This window comes from Sesamum indicum, linkage group LG6 (assembly GCF_026168435.1).
Source record: "Sesamum indicum cultivar Baizhima isolate 11 linkage group LG6, ASM2616843v1, whole genome shotgun sequence".
Classification (NCBI taxonomy): Eukaryota; Viridiplantae; Streptophyta; class Magnoliopsida; order Lamiales; family Pedaliaceae; genus Sesamum; species Sesamum indicum.
The window spans coordinates 7,116,184-7,131,530 of record NC_142662.1 but is presented as its reverse complement, the minus strand read 5'-3'; the positions used below and the strand labels follow the sequence as shown (position 1 = coordinate 7,131,530).

The window sequence follows — 15,347 nt, the reverse complement described above, 5'->3', positions numbered from 1 at the left end:
AATCAAGCTCAAATCGAGCCTCAAAATTTATTAAACAAAAATTTAAGTTCAAGTTTGGTTTGTAAAATTAACGGATCGCTCTCAAACGAGTTTTTATCAATAAATTTTGAATCAAATATTAAGTAGTTTGATTATCCTTTTCAGCCCTACCTTTAATGATATAATTAATGTTGGGGTGTGTGCGTGTGAAGAACAATTAAAACACGAAGGCATGTAAATGGTCACTGGCATGCATTGAGTCAAAAGCTACTTGATTCTAAACTGTTACATTCACTTATTTGGCATCATAATCTTTATTTACTCCTTGCCCGTTGGTGAACTAACGAGCTTGTCTTGCTAGCTGAAATTGCAACAAGAAAACAACAATTAATTGGTTACAAAATGTACGTCTACACAGACATACACGCAGTTGTACACATGCACTAGGAGGAAGACCTGAAAATAACTCTCGAGCTTCTTTTTCAGGACTGCATGCTCTTGTTTTACCTCTTGGAATGTCCTCATGCACCTGCACGATAGCAATAAATTTAGATAACAGGGTGCATGTTAAATATATGGGAGTGTCGCACCAAAATTTGCACAATGGAAAAAGATTACCCCTCAAAGTTCCCAATTTTGCAGTATTCTTGAAATTGTGTGCATTCCGTTTTGAGCTTCTTGGCGCCAATGCTGCATATAGAGGGGGACGACGATCAAGTTCATTACATGCAAATATCAGAAAAGACTTGTTGCTTCATAACAGTTTGGTTAGTGAAAAAAAAGTAAGGTAATAGTTAACTTTCGTTGTGAACGAATCTTTTGTGGCCTGGCCTTGCAAAAGCCATGCATGCCCAAATTACAATTTATGTCTAAGTTTAACATTTTGACATTAGTTTCCGAAAAATGCTGTACAACAATAAAAATTCTATTTTCATGCCTAAGTAGAGAACTTGAAGCCTCGTTAAAGTTGAATACATGTATATATATATTTAGATACATATTTATATTGTATACATACAAAAAAAAAGGCATGTGATTCTTATCTAAAAACATCTAAAATCCCTGGAGGGAAGAGATTTGCTTACATTTTCTCTCTCTCTCTCTCTCTCTCTCTCTCTCTCTCTATATATATATATATATATATATATATGTGTATATATATATATATTTCTTTTTCCTTCCCACTCCCAACCTTCACAAGGGGGTGATATGCAAATAACTCTCTCTATCACCTCCCTTTTTCCCTAGTTCTATAATTTTACAAGGATTTTCAAGTCTCCTTTATTCATTCATTTCTCTCTCAGTTGAGGAAGTGGGAATATATCGGAAATTCATTGATTCTCCAGGGCACAAGTATTTGTCACTGCCACTTGTACTGCATTTTGTGATAGACTCCTGAAAATGGGCTGTCCCGGATCTTATCGATTTGGACTCAAAAGTTCCTCATAATTGCACGAGTGTCCCAAAAGTAGCACTGTCCCATTGTTCGGAAATCAAACCATTTTGGAGAATCAAGTGCCATATTATTTACCTTGAGCTGCTGCCCTTGAACTGATGCATAATATCGTCCAGTTTCTCAAAGTCAAAAGGATTTTTATCCCTGCACCGCCACATAAAAGGAATACATAAATAACGCAAAATGTGGCTAAAATTATCTAACTTTGACAATCACAAGAAAGCAACTCACAGTGTCAGTTCTATGTTTCGGATAAATCGAGCCGAGTCACTGTAATATAGCTTAACCACCTCTTCCACAAAATTAGGGTTGGCTTCATCCTCCAAATCCTCCAACTGTAGGAATTGGTCATCAAGATATCCCTAGAAGACAAGCATCAATAGATCAATCAGCAAAGACTTTGTTACATAAATGGGCAAAAAAGAACTACAATGATGGAAATTTTATGGTTTGACTGAACCGAACCAATTACATAGTAAATATGATCACTTGCAATGTGATTGATCATTCTTTTTAAACTGTACACTGATCTCATGGTAAGTGTATTCCACTTGTCATATAAATAGTTCAAGTTTTAGCCAAATCCGATCTTGATTAGAATTTTCCTTCTATTATAGGGCATTGATCAACGGAGACAGCTCTTAACTTCTAAAGGAGATTGATGATTATTGTGAAGTTTGCCCTTAACTGAGATAGGGCAGCCGCACTTCTCCAAGAACATAGTAATAATTGTTTTTTTTTCCCTTCCCCCATAGTTATTCTTTTGCTTTCGGTGCATGGAGTGAAAAACTAAAAGTTAAGTTAATCAGATAAATTTAAGAACTTGAGCGGCCCAACATTTCCTAGTTCATGAAATAAATACATGAAGTAATTAAAAATCTATGTGTAAAATGTTACTGTGTGTGGAAAATTTCAGTAAAGAGTGGATCTTTTACTATGGTGAAGAGAGATTTAACCTGATCAAAAAGGGCTTTCCTCATGCAGGCAGCCTGATGTTGCAGTTGATGTCCCTCCATTGTATGCGACCTATAAGAATGAGTAAAAAGAAAGTAAAATAAAGAAACTTGGGTTTTGGTTTTGAATATTTTTGTCTATGGGAAGCCTGAGGCTGCATATGCCATATATATAGGAGAACATAAGAATAAGACACCATCAGTAGAAAAGGTCCCCATTTCCATGTGTATATAGTATACTATTCCGTATTCTGAGTGAAATGTACTACGTAGAAATAGATAAACCCACAACGAAAATATAGGAAATGCGATGCTTATAAAAGTATTTTTAGTTTTCTTTAAAGAATTCAAAGCTAAATTACGTGTTTTTCCTGGGATAAAGGGGCCACTACAATCTTGCTTCTTATATGCAATTAATAAATTGGATTGTCTATAACCCGTCTGTGATTAATGCAACCATGATCTTTTATGCCTTATGAATTTGAAATATTAGATTTAACACATTAAATAAGTATAACTTTCACATTTAAATCGTTAATAACCAGCATAATGGTGAAGTTTAATGAAAGCTATCAAATAGATATTACAAACAGATATATAATGCACCGGGTATTTACTTTTTTGGGTTCTCATCTTCTTTAGCAATTTGGTACTCGTTGAATATTTTTCCCATGCAGAATCAATAAGAAAATTTAACTGGGATATTGACCCAAATATATCCTAAATGATATCTAAATCAATATTCTTCTTCATATACAAACCTAATGAATTTAGCCTAACAATATCTACATGGGTCTGACAGTATAAAGACAACGAAAAACTGGAAAGATGATTCTCTCCTTGGATACAAACCCAGAAACCACCATTCTCTTTAAACTGAGATTTCTGCAATACGTGTCTTCGGAATGATGGTGCTTGGCTTTCAACTTTTGTCACTTGATAATTTAAAGAATCCATTCCCTGGTCCCTCTCCTTCCTCAACGCAACATGCAGACACGCACACATGAACCAATCTCCTAGTAAAAAGTGCAAATACAGAATTGAAAAGGCAAAAGGTAATAATAGTAACTGAACTCTCAAATTTTAGTTTGTACAAACAGGATTATACAATCTAATTTTACGTTTATTTCATTAATTTTTCACCTCAGCTACATATATATTGTTATTTGAGATTGATACATCCTTAATACAATGAAAAAACGTGTTTTTAATGCTTTTGATCTCCTTCTGCAAAGTATGATATTCAACAGAGCATCTGAATTTCTCAAAATATGACTAAATTAAGTAACTGCTTCCTTATGCTTTGTGATGCAGCCAAGACTAATCCTGGAAAAGAGAAAATCTGAAAAATTAGAGGATAGCAATGGGAGGACTAAGCTCAAATGGCAGGTGACCGATTTCAATTATTTCTGTTGATTCTTGTAGGTTCTAAACTTGTCTGGAGAAAATTGGAGATAGAAAATAACCAATCATATAATGGTGGAATACTAGCGACGAAGAGATGCGGGGTCAAAGGGAATATACTTTAAAAAAAGACTAATGAAACAAAGAATAAAGACTTAAAATCGCTCATATTCATGCCCATGGTACAAGAAGTTCTTATCCTCAGAATAATTTTCTGAATTGACACTTTTTAATAATTTGAGTACCACTTTTAATTGTTTTAACTTTTTCCAGCAAATAGGTTACTTTGTGTGACACTCCCAAAGAATCAATAAAATAACGAGTCTTCTCCTTTTTTCTATGTCCTCTTTTTGTGCCACCTACTACGATTCCATACTTCCCAAACCGGATACATGAAAACGGCTATAGATATTATCCCTTGACACCCATTTCAGCAATAGAGACTGTTTAGCCCAGAAAACTTACGAGTCCATCAAGACACTGACATTTTCCAGGCAGCGCAAGAATATCTAATCCATTAATAAAAAATGATTAACCACCACTACATATTGAATGCTTGATCAATTGACTGCACCCATACATGTATATTTATATGTCGTGTATTTGCTTGTAAGTCCACCCTGTTTCTATCTTATCCTTTGGGCACGTGCCTAGTAGGTGTGTGCCCGTGCCAAGGACAGGAAATTCATGCAGTCTTTTCTGCCCTAAAGATGAGCACCAGTATACCACGTCTACTTGAGCTGTATATTCAGATTCATGCCACCATGGAAATAAAGGTGATTATCGAAGCCACTTAAAACACACACACACACACACTTCTTGCTGACTTGATGACAAGAGATGAATTTGACTTTTAAACATGTAAATATACCCTAGCCTTCTATCAAAGCAAACATGCAATGAATAGAGGATAAAATCCAAGTTTGTCCAGCCCATTAAGCTACCCAAAAGAATTTGTTTTGGCATATGCAGCATTTAGAGATTTCTGTGCAACTAATCACATACACCTATACCAGTGCACCAGATAAAACTGCCTAACAACATTTGAAACTCAAACACAGATTTCTGTAGCTTAAACAATGAAATCATGCAGTTTGGATCCATTAAGAGAGAATAAAATAATAAACTGAGGAATCCAGGAAACAAAGATGAATTGACCACAGGAGAAAAGAAGGAAAAATCTTACCAATGATTAAAAGAGAGTTGATTACCTTTAGATAAGCAGACCGCAATCGTTATCGTGGGTCTCCATCATCGTAGCAATTCCACCAGAATGTGCAAAGTGAAAGCAGAGTTAAGACAAGTTGCAACCTTTATTCCTTAGGCACCCACCTCTGGAAGAAGAGATGTTTCAGAAAGCATTAACCTAACTCGGTTTCTCTTCCATGGTTTATGCGGATGTGGGCACCAAACCATCTTTGTGGAAAAAACAAAAGCTTTCACTCCCGTTAAATGGTATAAGAATATGATTTGAATTGTTTGCTTGAAACAGACGGATTCTCTTTTATTAAGTCTCTATCTTCTGTGTTGATAAGGAACCCACGAGGACATGATAACCCTCCAATCTGTTCAGCTTCAATTCCAAACAAAAGTAAATATGCAGAGGATTCCTTTTCATCCAACCAAAACGGCTTTTCAGGCTTATGACTAGAAAAAGTTACAGATGATTTTCTTTCTCGCCATGATCCTGTTTCATCAACTCATCCCCCAACCCGCAACTTCCCACCCGATTCAGTGTACACACATACAAAACAAACTAAAATTGCATTTGGATTCACCGTCAATGGTATATACATTGAGTTTGGGCCTGTGTCTCTAAATTATGTAATGAGTTTGGGCAGGATCTTACTCTACCCATTGACACTTTTACGGCCCGAGTAGGGTTTGGATATAAAATCATTTTTTGAATTTTCATTGAATTTGGACAGTATCTTACTCTACCAATTAAGAGACCTGGATGCATACACCTAAATTTTGGGTTTGAGAGGTTAACTGAATATCAAGACCTGAACTCCGCATATGTATAAAGCCCTTTTTGGGTGGTAAACAATTGTATACCATCCATAAAAATATTGATGCATCTCTGAAATCTAGTTCATAATTACCATAAAGTTTGTCTGTCCAGTACTAGGTTCCTGTTCTAAAGTCGTGTTTCTTGTCCTAGAAGTAAGTGTTCCAAGTCTTTTAACTCCTTGTAAAGTCTAACAGATCCAAACAATTTGTTGATTTGAGACTGTATCGCAACAGTAAACCGTTCGCGCTTCTCTACCTCTTCTTCTCCCCTCTCCTCTTTCTGCTTTCTGATTTTCTTAGTTTCAGACAAATTGAACTTATTCCTGGACTGGAATTCCGATGATGTTTATCACAACTAAGCAGCATAATAATATCTTGTCAATGTCCATTGAGTGCAACCCCATCCTGATTTTCCCAAACGAGTATGAGCTATTTGCGTAATCTAATTCATAAAAAAGAAGAATGAATTACACTACAAAAAGAAAAAAAGGATAAAATCAATAACAATTACTTCACGATGAGCCAAATGAAGTCTGAGAAGTCGAAGGTTCGGAAACGGAAACGTTGTAAAGGCACCGCCAGTATTCGCCGATCCGACGGCGCCGCTGCTGGAACATTGCTTCCGTTCTGTTCAGATATTTGCTCATCGACCACCACATGGCCTGGTTTATACTGTTCAAAAAAAAAAAAAAAAAGAACTACAGTGAAATAGAATAAATAAACACAAATTGTAGAGTAAATGGAAAAAGCATCAAATGGATTATGTACATTGAGGAGATGGAGCGGGGAGCAGTGTTGGGGAGGAGACGAGAGGAGCAGCCAATGATAGAGCATAGAGTTGATAATGCTTACTGCTACGCTGTCGTTTTCCGCTGTCCGGGAATTTGGGATTTCCCAGTATGAAAACAGTGCCCGGGAAGGAGGATATGGTGTGACAAAAGTAATATATTGCCCGTTGCTAAAATTATGAAATGCATCAACTTTTATATTTTTCTAATTAAAATTTTAATAAAGTTTTATTATTATAAAAATAGCTATGCTTTCCTAAAAAAATACTTTTGGCAAAATTATATCTAAATGAGAGTTCACTCTTCATCAATATCTAATCCATTGCAAATGATGATTTTCAATAATTATTATCAGCCTCTCATATTTATAATAATGTGTATTTTCAATGACAAAATTATGATGATTATACGAAACTAAAATTAACAATAACTTGTGTAATAACATTATTGTGCCACATGTTGCATAGCAATGAGGTAAAAATTGTGTCGCATGTCACATTATTATGACGTTATTTCTGATAACGAAGCCATTGTGTACGTATTCCAATACCTATCGATTAATGATATAGACATACATGTCGGTTGATTACAAACGATGAGATTAAGAGGCTTATAAACGTCAAATCCCCCCCCCCCCCAAGATGCATTTAAAAAGATATCGTGAAGCAAATACGAAATAAGATAAATAATATTTTGCACAACAAAATGTGAATCTCGTTATACATATAATCTAATACATCAATTTCGTTACATATTGTATCAGATAGTATATCCAAAAAAAAAATTGTGAAGCAGATACAAGATAAGATAAATAATATATTGCACAACAAATCGTGAATCTCGTCATACATAACATCTAATACATCAATCTCGTTATATATTGTATCAGAGAGTACATCCAAAAAAATAAATAAAAATCGTAAAGCAGATACAAAAAAAGATAAATAATATATTGCATAATAAATCGTGAATCTCGTTATACGTAATATCTAATACATCAATCTCATTACATATCGTATCAGAGAGTATATCAATACGTGGTATTTTAAATATTTGAATAAAAGCAATAAGTATGTTATAAGATATTTTTAGATAAGTGCCTTCTTTAAAATGACAAATTATGTAAAAACAGGCATCACAGCTTTTACATAATTAAATTTAATAGAATTATAGGTTTCGTATTTATTGACTAATAATATCACAGTGGCAAAAGTGAGGTTGATAAAGTGTGAACTTTTGGAATTATTAAAAATAATATCAGATTTACTAATTCATAAGTTTGAAAAAATAACATTATTATCTTAAAATGATTTATAAAATATGAAATATATTATCTCATTATATTATTTAGTTTTTCTATCCCTAAACTGTACATTGTCCCGAAAAAAATTTGAAAGATAAATATATCTATATTAATAAAAAAGAAAGGGGCTCTATACTCACAAATAATGGCTAACAACACCATCGCACCAATTTTTTGTAAAGTAAAAAATATCATTCAACTAATAAAGTAATTAACTCATTCTAATTTTTTTTGTATATTTTGCTATTATATCTAATATATTTTAAAATATAAAAAATTATTTATTATATCCACAAATAAATAGTGTGTTACGACGGCTAGTATATATATATATATATATAAAGGAAACAATTAAAAATGATGAAGAAATTAAGAAATGACGTGTTACAGGACACGGTCATTGTGTTTGGATTTATGTTTTAATTGTTTTGTTTTGTGTTTTAAAAATAGAGATAAGTAAGTGTGTGTTGAAAATATATGATATGTTTGGATTTGTGTTTTGGGGTAATTTAAAATATTTTAAAATAAGTGGTGTAGATTTGATGTTGAAAGTTGGGAGACAAAAATCACTTTTCATTGTCAAATCATATATTTTTATATATAAATATGTATATATATAAATATTTTATGTCTAATGTTGTATTTTTTGGAGATAAAAATTACTAATTATTATTAAATCACGTCTGTTTTATATTATGTATATATATAAATATATATATATATATATATTATATATAGAAAGTTAAAAAATAGAAAAATACAAAGATAAAGTGTAAAAATACAAAAAACAAATATGGATAGTATTTTATCTTGTCTCAAAAAATGCAAAAATTGAATCCAAACATAGCCGATAGATTTTCTGCTGGCAAGGAAAATAACTTTTAACAGGTATTAACCGCGCGTGTCAGTATTACCGATCTGCGCATATTCATTTCCCGCCTTTTGCTTTGTAAGTTGGAACGAGTCACCCCAAATTAGAGATCAGGGGAGGGAAAATCAATGGAAAGAGAAGCAATTTCAGAGAGTGAAAGGTTATTGATTGAGCAAATTCGGTAGCTCGCGCGGCGTGTAGGCAACTTCTTACTGGGTTTCTGTTGACTTTGATTCTTCACCTTTTTTCTTTGAAAGGAATTTACTTGAAAAGAGAAGCCGAATGGTTGATCTCTGTGTATCAGATGTTGAAAACTCTCGGACGGGAACGGCTTGTTTGGATTGGATGGTGGTGCTATATGCTGATTTTTTCTCTGTTTTATCTGGAAGGTAATTAGCTTATTGCCAAGAATGCACAACTCCACTGGTAATGTTTTATCATTTTGTTATTCATCTTCTATATTCCACCAAAACATTCAACATGTTTGGAGTTTAATTCAACAATCATCTTCTAATTTCATTCTGAGTAGGGCTTTTTGTTCTTGATAAAATTCAAGTTTGAACATAGGGCACGATTAGAAAACAGATGAGTCTTCATTCCTTCCCCTGTTCTGAATCCGATAACTTTAAGCTTTCATTCTATTGGAATTTCATGTTGATTCAGAGGCAATAGGAATATCAGTTGCTGGAAATAAAAAAAGTATGAAGGCAGCAACCAGACATCTGAACAGAAGATCTAATATAAAGATCCAATGTCATTTAACCAAAACTTCACATCTATGCCACCATCTCCCCGTACAAGTTTTTAAAGCACAAAAGATGTAGATTGTAATCACATTGTCAATAAGAGGGAAATGAAGAGAGATCACAAGTCAATTTAGTAATTTGGGTTCACTGCACATTGATTGAGTTCCTTGATTATCAGCGGTAGTTGCGGTACACTGGAGTGTACATGCAGCTCTCCGCAAAGTTGACAAGATCCTTAGGGCGGGGCAGACGTGAAGCCAGACCTGGAGAGGGCACCAATGTCATGTCTCCATAATTGGAAATTCTTAACCTCTTTGTATAACACTGCAGCACTTACCAAGTTCATATGCCTTAGCAGCTACAGTAGCTGCAATGTTGGCTGAAATCTTTCTGATATTAGTAAACGGAGGATAGATGAGTCCTTTTTCATAGTTCTCCTCTGTTGCCTGATTCGCCAATGCTTCCGCTGTAATTGGGGACACAATCAAAAGTGACATGTCTGAAATGTTGGATGTAAACACAGCCTTGAAAGAAAATTATCTCAAGGTTTTAACTCCTGACAAATCACAACTGTATAGTGGAGGCGAAATTGCAATTTACGGTCCACAACTTACATCGTTTGTGATTTTGGTCCCATTGTTTCACCTTTCAACACATTTAGTCCCATAAGTGTCAAAAAAAATTTCGTTAGATTCTTGGCGGAAGGACCACGTGCTCCATTAACTTAACCAACGTTTGATTGCAATAGTGTGGAAAATTGTAATTTACGTATCACAACTTGCACCTTTTGGGACCAAAATTGCAACTGTGGGACGTAAATTGTAAATTTCGACACTATTATAGTCAAAATGTTGGTTAAGTTAACGAAGTATTGCTCCTTCCATTAAGAATCTAACGGCAAATGTGAGTGGAACGTAAATTGCAATTTTTTTAACACTTATGGGGACTAAATGTGGTGAGAGGTGAAACATTGAGACCAAAATCATGAACAGTGTAAGTTGTGGGACGTAAATTGTAATCTTTCCGTATAGTGGACCTCATGTGTATCCACTATAGAAATGATTATAATTGTTTTGAGAACTGAATCTAAAGAATTATTGAAAAGTAATAGAGCTTCGATAACTGGATTATTTGCACATCTACTTACAGGCTGCCAAAAGCAAATCATCGTGTACACGAACTGTACCAGACATGATCAGTCCCAAACCGAACCCAGGAAAGATATATGCATTATTTGCCTGTGAAAGATGTATTGATATTAGGAATTTATGAAAAAGGAGCAGTTAGAAAGTAGTTTGTAAAGGTAGAGTAGAACCTGGCCAGGCACAAACATGTTCCCATTGTACTCGACAGGTTGGAATGGGCTTCCACTTGCAAAGATTGCTCGTCCCTGCAACAACAATTCCAGAAATTCTTCGATGAACAATTGAAAGAGTAGTTCAGCGAGAAAAAGGAAAATTATCAAATGATAACGATAAGAGAATCAAGCCTAAGAATTAGAAGGTAAAGAAAAACATATACCTCGCTCCATGTATAAGCTTCTTCAGCAGTACACTCTGATTGTGAGGTTGGGTTTGACAAAGCAAGAATGAGAGGTTTCTGAAACATCAGGATGATTTTATTAGAATCTTGAGCATGAATGAGTCATTGTACATGCTGCTTGGGTGAGTAGAGATGACCTGGTTTATGGATGCCATGGCCTCTACGACTTCTTTTGTAAATGTCCTTCCGACACCAGAGGTCCCTATTAGAACTGTTGGCTTTATTTCCTAATGTTGGTTGGAATTTTTTGTTATCAAGCAATTTGCATCAAGATTTTCTCAATCATATGAACATCAGCTCAATAGCACATGAATTTCCTTTACCTTAACTGCATCCAGCAATTCCTTCACCTGTTCATGTTCATGAGCCCAAGGCACTTTGAAATGCTGAAGAGACTCTTTACGAGAGCACACAATCAGCCCCTATTATGAAATTACAAGAGCAAATCATGATCCTGAATAAGACTAGGTATAATAGGAAAATTCACTGAATGCTGCCTATAAGAAAACAAACCTATACCTTAGAGTCCACAAGCCAAATTTTCTTCCTTGTCTGTTCCAAAGGCACATTTGTCTACAAATGCAAGAGTGAAAAGTTAATGAAGAAGCTTTAGCAAGCAAACCAATAGAGAATTGATGGTAAAACGAGCACTACCTCTTTGGATATCTGAAGAGCAATAAGTTCAGCTATACCGGTCCCAGCCTTGAAGAACCCAAAAAGTAGAAGTAAGTTCAGAGAAGAAGCCCAAACAAGAATGCGCAGAAATATAGATCCAGGCTAACCTCTCCAGCACCCAGGAATAAGAAAGTGTGATCTGCTAAAGTTCCCCCCATTAGCTTCAAAGCTGAAACAAGCCCAGCAAGAACGACAGAAGCTGTACCCTGAGATAAGAGAAATGTTTATGGAAGTTCTTTCTGAAAAGGGAATAATGTTTTACCACATAACACTCTCAGTCTTCAGACCATTTTTACCTGGATATCATCATTGAACACGAGATGAGTTGTCCGGTATTTGGCAAGTAGATCAAAGGCGTTGTGGTTGGCAAAATCTTCAAACTGGGAAAACATGGGAGTTTTAGGTTGAAGAATTGAATATGGTAAAACCATGATTGTGCTCGCTATATACCTGTACAAGGACCTTCTCGCCATAGTTTTGTTTAACTGCAGACATGAACTCTTCTAGAAGCTCAGCGTATTCCTATAAGTCAAACTGGAAGATTAAAGGCACCTCAAACACGAAGAGGAAAGATCACTTCCAGATATGTGTAATTTTAGTGCTTGTTTTCGAACCGAAGAAAAAGGAAATGAGTGAGACCTGCCCAGTTGCTCTGTTCTGTTTCAGACCAATGTAAAACTCATCCTCCAGCAGCTTCTTGTTATTCGTGCCAACATCAATGGTTATAGGCAGGCACTGTTAGAGGCACAAACAGAGAGTTAAAGGTCCATTAGGATTACAGTCATACAGAGAGAAAACCAAGTCATAGATATGCTTACAGCTGAAGGACGAACTCCTCCAAGAGCTGTATATAGAGAGAGTTTTCCTACTGGAATCCCCATTCCCTGCATAAGTTTCAAGAATCTTGGTGATCTATGTAGAGAGAGAGAACTAGTTCAGGGTTTCTACAAGAATGTATGACAAAGATGTATTTCACATGAAGGAAACAATATTATATACCTGGCAGCCAAGATCTCCAAGCCCTAAAATACGCTCACCATCGGTTACCACAATAACTTGAATAGATTTTTCAGGCCAGTTTTTCAACACTTCAAGAATCTTTCCCCTGGAAAAAATTAAGATCGTTTAGCATCACATAAGGTATTTAGTACGCTGAGATGTCTGAAAATGCTACCATACTTCTCTTTTAAGCTGATATAAAGTCCCTGAGGACGCTTGAAAATGCTACCATACTTCTGGCAGGCCTCACCAACAGTCGGAGTATAGACTACTGGAAGAAGTTCCTCAACATTATCCATGAGAAGCTTGTAAAACAGCTTCTCATTTCGCTCCTGCATGTTAAACAAAATTATCATAAACTACATAGTAGGACTTAAAGGTATCAACACCCACCACAAAGGTTATCCTAGTGGATCTGGAATTATCTCATTCGTGAAATAGAACACCCTCCAATACTGAATATAAGCAAAATTCTTCAAAACAAGATTGTTTCCTTTTCTTTTTCCCTAGAAATCCGTATCCAGTAAGCAGCCTGGTTAGTTGTACTTTACCTGGAGATCCATCATGGCTATATATCTGTGCAATGGCACTTCATACTGACGCAGATTGTGCATCAACCGCTTCTCCTGATAGCCAACAAAGGGAGATTGTAACAAGCAGCTCATACAGTGTCATAGGTTTTAAAGTTTCTAACTAAGTACAAGGTCCATATAGTAATTAACCTGGAGCTCTTGAGAAAGAACTACTGGGGGTAGAAGGCCCGTCAAGTAGTGGGCATCTCTTTCTTTCTCAGTGAAAGCAAGTCCTTTGTTGTGCCGTGGATCACGCAACAAGCTATACCCGCTGGACTCAAACCAAAGGATTATAAAATTATAAACAGCATATTACTTGGAAATTTAAGCTCTCAAGTTTGCAGATCATTCCTGAGCATAAGTACTCTGAACTATGCCTTGCAATGAGCAGAATCATTATAAATTCATGACTGTCTCAAAATCGGTATAGTATTCAGTATCATGATAATTATTAAGAGATAATGAGGACAAAAGCCAAATAGTCTCACAAACAAGATTAAATATAACATGATTTACATTCATATGCTGCAAAAGCTGATTCATGCAAAGGATTCAAGATAGTATTATTTTACCAAATTTGAGAAATGAAGAAATCCAAATCACCAATTCCTCAGAATTTCCAGCTAAATCAAATGATTCAGAAATTATGCATCACTTAGACCAGTATCGCCACATTACTCAGATTAACATCAAGAAAACCTCTAGATCAGAAAATTCAACATTCTCCATTGTGCACTTGAAATTTCTAAGTAATTGAGTATTAGAAACTTTTGAAGTCACCTAGCAACAGAAACAGTCCAAGGGGTGATAGGCTGATCCTGAGAAGCTCTATCCTCACCGTAAACATCCTCAACGCCACCACCAATTCCAGTTTTATCCTTTAAGTCAAGAACTGATTCACCGCTCAACTCCTTGAATGTACTCTCCATCGATGCTCTTTATCTTCGTCTATCCGTGTTTCGTTTAGTTCCAAAAACCTCCAAATTCTCGTCTATGCTGATGAATCAAACTGAAAACAGGAAAAATAAGAACAATGGCAACAGCCTAGAAATCCAAAACTCCCAAAAAAATAACTCTCTTGCTTTCTTTTACTTTTCCTTTAGATCACTCAAAACAACACGGAATAGAACAGTACAAGACCACCCTACAAATCAATCAAACTCTCTTTATTTATTTATTTTCCTTCTGATTCTGCCTTAGTTCTTTTCGGTCTTTATCACAAATCTTTGAGTGAACTTTTCTTGAAAAAGATGAGACCGAGAGGGGTATGAAGTGTACCCGAATATTGGCCTGTTTGGAAGGAGCATAATGAAACTAAGAGTAGAGAAAGGCAATGTATATATGGAGTACGTAGCACTATTGTTTGTCCGTGCATGTAGAGAGAGAGAGAGGAGGAGAGAGAGAAACGCCATATTGGTAGTTGGAGGTTACCAAATGTGGACCTTGAATCTTTCTTACTTCTTGCACTCTGCCTTCTTCTTCTCATCGCTCTGTCTTCTTTGTACTTTCAGTTAGTGACGTGTGCATGACTTTTTATTTTCATTATGCCAAAATTATATTTTTGATCATGTAATTTTAGGTCGTTAGTATTTTTAGTTTTGTAATTTACTCTACCTATATATTTAATTCTTTTTTTTAATGAACTTAGTCTTGAGCCTCTCACATTTGGTACAAATTTAGTCGCATTGACAATTTAGGTTCCCTTCACATTATAATAGATTTTATTTTTAATATTATAACTATGAGTCATGAGAACCAAAATTATCAATACACGACTAAATTTGCTAAATAAGGATCAAATGTGAGATGTGAGATGTTCATGATTAAATTCGTAAAAAAAAAGATTAAATATATAAATTACAGGATAAAAAATTCTAATAACCTAAAGTTACAAAACAAAAAATGTAAATTTACCTTTCATTCTTTTAAACTTGCTGCAGCTAAATGAAAATATTAATAAATGCGTAATAAATTCTTCTCGTTTATATTCTTTATTTAATATACATAACGGTACCATTCTTCTGTGGAAAAAACAAAAAGAAAAAA

The 15,347-nt window shown here is 35.0% G+C and overlaps 2 protein-coding genes across 7 annotated transcripts; both read right to left on the bottom strand.

The window, feature by feature from the left end:
• Positions 1–208: 208 nt before the first annotated feature.
• LOC105164722 (histidine-containing phosphotransfer protein 4) lies at positions 209–6,753 on the bottom strand. Of its 6 annotated transcripts, none has more exons than XM_088881523.1 (10): positions 6,574–6,753; positions 6,317–6,477; positions 5,004–6,210; positions 3,241–3,714; positions 2,392–2,461; positions 1,667–1,797; positions 1,511–1,579; positions 598–669; positions 436–508; positions 209–340 (listed from the first exon to the last, which is right to left on the bottom strand). In XM_088881523.1, the coding sequence occupies exons 4-10, from the start codon at positions 3,252–3,254 to the stop codon at positions 320–322; spliced, it is 450 nt and encodes a 149-aa protein (XP_088737649.1). In that variant the 5' UTR covers positions 3,255–3,714; positions 5,004–6,210; positions 6,317–6,477; positions 6,574–6,753; the 3' UTR covers positions 209–319. The 6 variants fall into 6 exon arrangements, with proteins under 6 accessions (XP_088737649.1, XP_088737650.1, XP_088737651.1 ...); XM_088881524.1 differs by having other exon boundaries at positions 5,004–5,365; XM_088881525.1 differs by having other exon boundaries at positions 5,004–5,126.
• Positions 6,754–9,082: 2,329 nt separating this feature from the next.
• On the bottom strand, positions 9,083–14,673 carry LOC105164723 (NADP-dependent malic enzyme). Its single transcript, XM_088881726.1, has 19 exons — positions 14,082–14,673; positions 13,452–13,572; positions 13,281–13,355; positions 12,910–13,061; positions 12,730–12,835; positions 12,549–12,614; positions 12,370–12,465; positions 12,181–12,252; positions 12,027–12,110; positions 11,838–11,936; positions 11,710–11,757; positions 11,575–11,628; positions 11,379–11,477; positions 11,193–11,282; positions 11,035–11,112; positions 10,829–10,903; positions 10,661–10,751; positions 9,851–9,979; positions 9,083–9,776 (listed from the first exon to the last, which is right to left on the bottom strand). The coding sequence occupies exons 1-19, from the start codon at positions 14,228–14,230 to the stop codon at positions 9,688–9,690; spliced, it is 1,773 nt and encodes a 590-aa protein (XP_088737852.1). The 5' UTR covers positions 14,231–14,673; the 3' UTR covers positions 9,083–9,687.
• Between the last annotated feature and the right edge of the window lie 674 nt (positions 14,674–15,347).